Below are 8,699 nucleotides of genomic sequence, written 5' to 3'. Positions count from 1 at the left end.
TCATCGATGCCGCCGGCTCCTGCCCAGGCAGCGCCGCCGCCCGCCTCACGCTCAGGAGAGAACGACAACATCCTCCTCGCGGATTGTGACGCCGGTCAAGGGCGATCACTCCCCTCTAGTGACCAACTACAGAAATGATCCCTGAAAGTATAGTCTTAACCGTCCTTCCCGCCGCCGCGCCGCCCCACCGCCGCGCACCGCCCTCCCCCACACGGACACCCCGCGCCGCCCGCCCGACACCGCCGCCGCCCGCCGCCCCACGGCCTCCTCCGCACCCACGGCCCCGCTCCGCCGCGCTCCGCGCCCGCGGGACCGCCGCGCGTGGCGTCGGAGGGACACGCTCCCTCATCTGCATGTAATGCCGCCCACGGCCAATCAGAACGGTGGCCCCGCCCCGCCCACAGTTCGGTGCCGGGGCAGCGCGGCGCGCCGTGGTACCGCCGGGGAGCATCGCCCGCAAACGGGCAATCCCGGAGTCCGGGGAGACTCCAGAGCCCCGACCGGCAGCGCCACCCGCACCAACAGCTCCTGCCAAAGCCCGCGCTTCCTGCAAAGTGACCCGGCGGCCGTGAAAACGGCTCCTCCTGACAACTGTCAGAGCAACGCCGCTTCCTAACGAGGGTTCCGATTCATCTCTACAGGGTGAAATCGTATGAACCTTCTTGAGATACAGAGTGGGTCCATAAGATATATAACGGCATACTGCACAGTCACGGCTGAGTGAGTATGATTAACGGACCCCAACTCATTGCAAGGAGAAGGGCAGCCCCCACCCCGAAGAGGGGGCTTTCTTAGAACATTAAAAGCGGCCCAGGAAGAATAAAAGATCCCCCTGGGCTACCACGGTAATGCCAGCACCCAGCCCCTCTAGCACTTCCGTGAAACACCCCCAAATTGGGCATCAGAGACAAAACTCTCTGCGGACACCCAGAGCCAGAAAAAGGCAAATGGATAATTATGCCACAGAATAACAACTGCTTTGCAAACCAACAGTGTGTGTGTGTGTTAATTACTGACTGGTCACATCATTTTGCCCCTGAATGCCTGAAAGATTTAAGGACCACATAAAACCCCACATCTAGGGTGCCCCTGTTTGAGTGGGACACCTCCTACGTATGAATAAGGAATTACTCATTATTCTATACTTTGCATCCCAGCCTCTCTCCTCACTCAGCACAGACCAGTGGCAAAGTTTTCGTGACACAATACACGAGATGACCGCCTCAGTCCATGCTCATCCAGCCTCAAGGTGCCAAAGCAGGAGAGGCCCTGGCACCAATGCCCAACAGCACTGCATGGCTCCTGCTGGGTGCTCGGAGGGGATGCGTTGGCTTCTAGGGGCTACTGAGGCCCAGCGGTTTCAGACACACACTCACATACCAATTAGAACAACCCCGCAGAGCACCACTGTGATTTACACTGTCCTTTACAGCTCTGGATCCAGCCTGAGCACCAAGGATCTCCACACCACAGCCAACAGTGTAATAGGGAGCAGTTTCTCCCAAGCCCAGACCCCAGCAGATACCCTGTGGCCCCAGGACCCAACCTGACGTAGCCCATCTGCCATGGCATAACGAGCACAGCGTCAAGCAGTTTCTCCCTGAAGACCACCAGACTCTGGTCAAAAGTCTCCCATGCTCCAGGTCCAGCTGGAGTGACACAGACTCCCACAGCATGCCATGAAAGGCAAATCCCGGTTTCTCTCCAGCCCCTCATCACTTTCTGCTGAGCACTGCTGGTCAGAACCAACCCCACAGCACCCACCACAGCACCACGCCAGCTGCACACCATCGCCCAGGCACTAATGAACTCTCAAAGCATTTCTTTTCACTGAAGAACTGACTCCAACCACTGGACATCACAAACTGGAACAGAGGATCCTCGAGGTCCCTTCCCACCTGGGATTCTGAGATTCCATGAAACGCTTTGGCGGTCCTTCCAAGATCCGCAAGCTCTCCCCACCTCAGACCCCACCGTAGCAGAGCCCGCCCCCTCCGCGGGGAGATCCAGCCCCCACTCATTCAATAAATCATCTGCTTTTGAACCATTGGAAAAAAAAGGCGCCGGCCCGCTCAGCTCGCGTTCTCTCCCTCCCGGAATACTCCGGGAACGGTCATCGATGACGACGGCTCCTGCCCAGGCAGCGCCGCCGCCCGCCTCACGCTCCCCACACGGACACCCCGCGCCGCCCGCCCGACACCGCCGCCGCCCGCCGCCCCACGGCCTCCTCCCCACCCACGGCCCCGCTCCGCCGCGCTCCGCGCCCGCGGGACCGTCACGCAGGGTGCCGCGGACACACGCTCCCTCATCTGCATCTAAAGCCTCACACGGCCAATCACACGCGACGCCCCGCCCTCATGCCTGCCCTAGACTCCGCCCCCGACTCTGCCCGCCCGGCGGGGGCTGAGGGGCGCCGGTGCCTGCGCGTGGCGGCTTGGGGACACTCCCCCTCATCTGCATCTAATGCCGCACACGGCCAATCGGAACCGCAGCCCCGCCCTCCGCAGCGCCCCGGGCTCCGCCCCCCCGAACGCCCGGTGCCGCCTCCCCAACACCGCCCGCTCCCGGGGACGGGACGGAACGGAACGGCGGCGGTGCAGGCGGCTCTGAGCGGGACAGGGCGACCCCGATGCCCCTCTCATTAGCGCTGCAGGACTCCTGGAGGGCTCGTGGGAGGGGATGCGTTGGCTTCGGCACCTCGCCCTGCCCAACAGATCGCCAGGAGCACACCCAGGCACTAACTAACGCTTAAGGGATTTCTTTCCACCGAACAACTAGCTCTACCTGAACCCGCTGGGCTGCTCACCCTTCCTTCCCTGCCACCGGATCGGGTAATGAGACCACCGAATACCCACCGAGAGGCTCGGGATGCAGCACGGGGCCAACAGCCGCCGCGTCCCGCCGCGAAATGTTGACTAGTGGGGAACGCGCCCCCCCCGCACGCACTTCCGCTCCTATACGATTCTATTTTTGCAACTGCATTAAAAAAAGGCGCCAACCCGCTCAGCCCGCGTTCTCTCCCTCCCGGAATACTCCGGGAACGGTCATCGATGACGACGGCTCCTGCCCAGGCAGCGCCGCCGCCCGCCTCACGCTCAGGAGAGAACGACAACATCCTCCTCGCGGATTGTGACGCCGGTCAAGGGCGATCACTCCCCTCTAGTGACCAACTACAGAAATGATCCCTGAAAGTATAGTCTTAACCGTCCTTCCCGCCGCCGCGCCGCCCCACCGCCGCGCACCGCCCTCCACCACACGGACACCCCGCACCGCCCGCCCGACACCGCCGCCGACCGCCGCCCCACGGCCTCCTCCCCACCCACGGCCCCGCTCCGCCGCGCTCCGCGCCCGCGGGACCGTCACGCAGGGTGCCGCGGACACACGCTCCCTCATCTGCATCTAAAGCCTCACACGGCCAATCACACGCGACGCCCCGCCCTCATGCCTGCCCTAGACTCCGCCCCCGACTCTGCCCGCCCGGCGGGGGCTGAGGGGCGCCGGTGCCTGCGCGTGGCGGCTTGGGGACACTCCCCCTCATCTGCATCTAATGCCGCACACGGCCAATCGGAACCGCAGCCCCGCCCTCCGCAGCGCCCCGGGCTCCGCCCCCCCGAACGCCCGGTGCCGCCTCCCCAACACCGCCCGCTCCCGGGGACGGGACGGAACGGAACGGCGGCGGTGCAGGCGGCTCTGAGCGGGACAGGGCGACCCCGATGCCCCTCTCATTAGCGCTGCAGGACTCCTGGAGGGCTCGTGGGAGGGGATGCGTTGGCTTCGGCACCTCGCCCTGCCCAACAGATCGCCAGGAGCACACCCAGGCACTAACTAACGCTTAAGGGATTTCTTTCCACCGAACAACTAGCTCTACCTGAACCCGCTGGGCTGCTCACCCTTCCTTCCCTGCCACCGGATCGGGTAATGAGACCACCGAATACCCACCGAGAGGCTCGGGATGCAGCACGGGGCCAACAGCCGCCGCGTCCCGCCGCGAAATGTTGACTAGTGGGGAACGCGCCGCCCCCGCACGCACTTCCGCTCCTACACGATTCTATTTTTGCAACTGCATTAAAAAAAGGCGCCAACCCGCTCAGCTCGCGTTCTCTCCCTCCCGGAATACTCCGGGAACGGTCATCGATGACGACAGCTCCCGCCCAGGCAGCGCCGCCGCCCGCCTCACGCTCAGGAGAGAACGACAACATCCTCCTCGCGGATTGTGACGCCGGTCAAGGGCGATCACTCCCCTCTAGTGACCAACTACAGAAATGATCCCTGAAAGTATAGTCTTACCCACCTCTCCCGACGACACACCGCCCCACCGCCGCGCACCGCCCTCCACCACACGGACACCCCGCACCGCCCGCCCGACACCGCCGCCGCCCGCCGCCCCACGGCCTCCTCCCCACCCACGGCCCCGCTCCGCCGCGCTCCGCGCCCGCGGGACCGTCACGCAGGGTGCCGCGGACACACGCTCCCTCATCTGCATCTAAAGCCTCACACGGCCAATCACACGCGACGCCCCGCCCTCATGCCTGCCCTAGACTCCGCCCCCGACTCTGCCCGCCCGGCGGGGGCTGAGGGGCGCCGGTGCCTGCGCGTGGCGGCTTGGGGACACTCCCCCTCATCTGCATCTAATGCCGCACACGGCCAATCGGAACCGCAGCCCCGCCCTCCGCAGCGCCCCGGGCTCCGCCCCCCCGAACGCCCGGTGCCGCCTCCCCAACACCGCCCGCTCCCGGGGACGGGACGGAACGGAACGGCGGCGGTGCAGGCGGCTCTGAGCGGGACAGGGCGACCCCGATGCCCCTCTCATTAGCGCTGCAGGACTCCTGGAGGGCTCGTGGGAGGGGATGCGTTGGCTTCGGCACCTCGCCCTGCCCAACAGATCGCCAGGAGCACACCCAGGCACTAACTAACGCTTAAGGGATTTCTTTCCACCGAACAACTAGCTCTACCTGAACCCGCTGGGCTGCTCACCCTTCCTTCCCTGCCACCGGATCGGGTAATGAGACCACCGAATACCCACCGAGAGGCTCGGGATGCAGCACGGGGCCAACAGCCGCCGCGTCCCGCCGCGAAATGTTGACTAGTGGGGAACGCGCCGCCCCCGCACGCACTTCCGCTCCTACACGATTCTATTTTTGCAACTGCATTAAAAAAAGGCGCCAACCCGCTCAGCTCGCGTTCTCTCCCTCCCGGAATACTCCGGGAACGGTCATCGATGACGACAGCTCCCGCCCAGGCAGCGCCGCCGCCCGCCTCACGCTCAGGAGAGAACGACAACATCCTCCTCGCGGATTGTGACGCCGGTCAAGGGCGATCACTCCCCTCTAGTGACCAACTACAGAAATGATCCCTGAAAGTATAGTCTTACCCACCTCTCCCGACGACACACCGCCCCACCGCCGCGCACCGCCCTCCACCACACGGACACCCCGCACCGCCCGCCCGACACCGCCGCCGCCCGCCGCCCCACGGCCTCCTCCCCACCCACGGCCCCGCTCCGCCGCGCTCCGCGCCCGCGGGACCGTCACGCAGGGTGCCGCGGACACACGCTCCCTCATCTGCATCTAAAGCCTCACACGGCCAATCACACGCGACGCCCCGCCCTCATGCCTGCCCTAGACTCCGCCCCCGACTCTGCCCGCCCGGCGGGGGCTGAGGGGCGCCGGTGCCTGCGCGTGGCGGCTTGGGGACACTCCCCCTCATCTGCATCTAATGCCGCACACGGCCAATCGGAACCGCAGCCCCGCCCTCCGCAGCGCCCCGGGCTCCGCCCCCCCGAACGCCCGGTGCCGCCTCCCCAACACCGCCCGCTCCCGGGGACGGGACGGAACGGAACGGCGGCGGTGCAGGCGGCTCTGAGCGGGACAGGGCGACCCCGATGCCCCTCTCATTAGCGCTGCAGGACTCCTGGAGGGCTCGTGGGAGGGGATGCGTTGGCTTCGGCACCTCGCCCTGCCCAACAGATCGCCAGGAGCACACCCAGGCACTAACTAACGCTTAAGGGATTTCTTTCCACCGAACAACTAGCTCTACCTGAACCCGCTGGGCTGCTCACCCTTCCTTCCCTGCCACCGGATCGGGTAATGAGACCACCGAATACCCACCGAGAGGCTCGGGATGCAGCACGGGGCCAACAGCCGCCGCGTCCCGCCGCGAAATGTTGACTAGTGGGGAACGCGCCGCCCCCGCACGCACTTCCGCTCCTACACGATTCTATTTTTGCAACTGCATTAAAAAAAGGCGCCAACCCGCTCAGCTCGCGTTCTCTCCCTCCCGGAATACTCCGGGAACGGTCATCGATGACGACAGCTCCCGCCCAGGCAGCGCCGCCGCCCGCCTCACGCTCAGGAGAGAACGACAACATCCTCCTCGCGGATTGTGACGCCGGTCAAGGGCGATCACTCCCCTCTAGTGACCAACTACAGAAATGATCCCTGAAAGTATAGTCTTACCCACCTCTCCCGACGACACACCGCCCCACCGCCGCGCACCGCCCTCCACCACACGGACACCCCGCACCGCCCGCCCGACACCGCCGCCGACCGCCGCCCCACGGCCTCCTCCCCACCCACGGCCCCGCTCCGCCGCGCTCCGCGCCCGCGGAACGACACGCGCGACCGTCAAGCAGAGTGCCGCGGACACACGCTCCCTCATCTGCATCTAGAACGCAACAGGACCAATCAGACGCGCGGTTCCTGCCCGGAGGCCGAAAGGCCCCGCCCCCGAAGGAGGCCCCGCCCCCCGGGCTCGCGCTGTTCGACAGCAGCTCAGACTTATTGCACCTTACAGCTAAAAGCTTAAGTTTTCTTTTCAATTTACTTATTTTCATACAACTTTTTTTTTTTTTTTTGGATGCAATAATTGGATGTAATACCATTTACCAGAAAAGGCCAGTTGTAACACATTTTTGCAAACATAATTTGCTCAGAAAACTGAATTGTACCAACAGTACGGTGACTATTTTATACAAGGATACAGGAAAAAGCAAAATTTTTCTGCCAGCACTTGTCTACACTCAGATCTTACCTTTTTTCAGCAGCTTCTTCACTTTTGCATAGTTTCCTTGCCTGACATAGTCATGTAGCTGAGCTTCCAGGGAATCACCTTTTATAATTCCAAGCCGGACCGGGCAGGGAATTGGAAGAGGGAGATCATGAGACATCTTTCCTCAACAGAACTAGGAAAAAAGGTGAAAACTAATGAAGCTGCAAAATGCCATAGCTCAAAGGCTTCAGAAATGAGGGGCTGTTAGTGGGCAAGGCCTGGCCAAGGGGAAACATGGTGCCAAGGAGGGAAAGGGAAAGGTGACAAGTGGGGAACAACAGAAACTCCACTAGAGCCTGTCAGGTGTGCAGGCCTCTCAGACTGGGTGTTGTGGTTTGAGGAACCCACAACTATTTATTGTATTTTAGACAATTATTCTCTCACTTGATGACTCCTCCCCACCCAGGAAGGGGATCAGGAAAAAACAAGGAAACCCAACAGTTGAAATATAAACAGTTTTAAGAAAATAAGTCTAAATAATTAACATTAATAACACTAAAGAACCCGTATTGATCCTGATTCTAATATAAAATACACAAGGACTGTCCCCAGCCCATTCTCTCGGCAGGAAGCCATGCACTCCCAGCAGGGACCTGGAAATGGGGGACACTGGGAGTGATGTGGCTTTGGGAGGAAGGAAAGGGCTCAGGGCTCTGACACTGGGGCAAGGAGTTCTCAGGATGGCAGCCAGCACCGTACCGCCGCCGCCCGGTACCGGCAGCCCCGGCATGCAGCGGGAGGTGGGCAGCCTGCCGTTGGCCCCCGCCCTGCGGGCGAAGCTCGTCACCGCCGGCTTCCAGACGGCGGAGGAGCTGCTGGGGAAAGGTGACAAGTGGGGAACAACAGAAACTCCACTAGAGCCTGTCAGGTGTGCAGGCCTCTCAGACTGGGTGTTGTGGTTTGAGGAACCCACAACTATTTATTGTATTTTAGACAATTATTCTCTCACTTGATGACTCCTCCCCACCCAGGAAGGGGATCAGGAAAAAACAAGGAAACCCAACAGTTGAAATATAAACAGTTTTAAGAAAATAAGTCTAAATAATTAACATTAATAACACTAAAGAACCCGTATTGATCCTGATTCCAATATAAAATACACAAGGACTGTCCCCAGCCCATTCTCTCGGCAGGAAGCCATGCACTCCCAGCAGGGACCTGGAAATGGGGGACACTGGGAGTGATGTGGCTTTGGGAGGAAGGAAAGGGCTCAGGGCTCTGACACTGGGGCAAGGAGTTCTCAGGATGGCAGCCAGCAAGGCAGAGAGAGAACTTCTCAGCAAACTTTTAAATTTATATTGAACTTGGTTCTTGGTATGAAACAACCCCGTCAGCAGCTTGGGTCAAGTGCCCAGGTCTCCCTCCTCCTCATCTGCATGCCTGGAGAGCTCAAAAATACTAAGGCCTTGAGACGAAGTAAATATATGAAGTAAATATATGAAGTATATGAAGTAAATTTCGCACATTCAGCCACTAAACTCTTCAAAAAGTGCAGTTTTCCCGAGCGTTAGAAGAGCAGTTAGTCCCGTGTCGCTCACAGCAGGACACCGGCTGAAGGCAGGCCGCATCCAGCACCACTCCCGGGTTGGGGCCGCCTGGGGCCCAGCACCCCTTTAGGCTGTTTTTGACCCCCTTCCCACAACGAACGCCCC

General features: G+C 61.4%; 2 protein-coding genes across 2 annotated transcripts in view; one reads left to right on the top strand and one right to left on the bottom strand.

The window, feature by feature from the left end:
* The window catches only part of TEX14 (testis expressed 14), a 58,866-nt gene extending 51,701 nt beyond the window's left edge, over positions 1-7,165 (bottom strand). The window contains exon 1 of the mRNA XM_014953171.1: positions 7,030-7,165. Within this exon, the coding sequence (XP_014808657.1) occupies positions 7,030-7,165 (136 nt within the window). The remainder of the gene's footprint in view (positions 1-7,029) is intronic.
* RAD51C (RAD51 paralog C) overlaps positions 1,680-8,699 on the top strand; it is a 25,903-nt gene continuing 18,883 nt past the window's right edge. The window contains exons 1-2 of the mRNA XM_014953169.1: positions 1,680-1,696; positions 7,769-7,872. Of these exons, the coding sequence (XP_014808655.1) occupies positions 1,680-1,696; positions 7,769-7,872 (121 nt within the window). The remainder of the gene's footprint in view (positions 1,697-7,768; positions 7,873-8,699) is intronic.

Source organism: Calidris pugnax, unplaced genomic scaffold (assembly GCF_001431845.1).
Source record: "Calidris pugnax isolate Ruff unplaced genomic scaffold, ASM143184v1 scaffold133, whole genome shotgun sequence".
NCBI classification, from domain to species: domain Eukaryota; kingdom Metazoa; phylum Chordata; class Aves; order Charadriiformes; family Scolopacidae; genus Calidris; species Calidris pugnax.
Note: the sequence above shows the minus strand (reverse complement) of the source record. Positions and strands in the feature narration are given on the sequence as shown.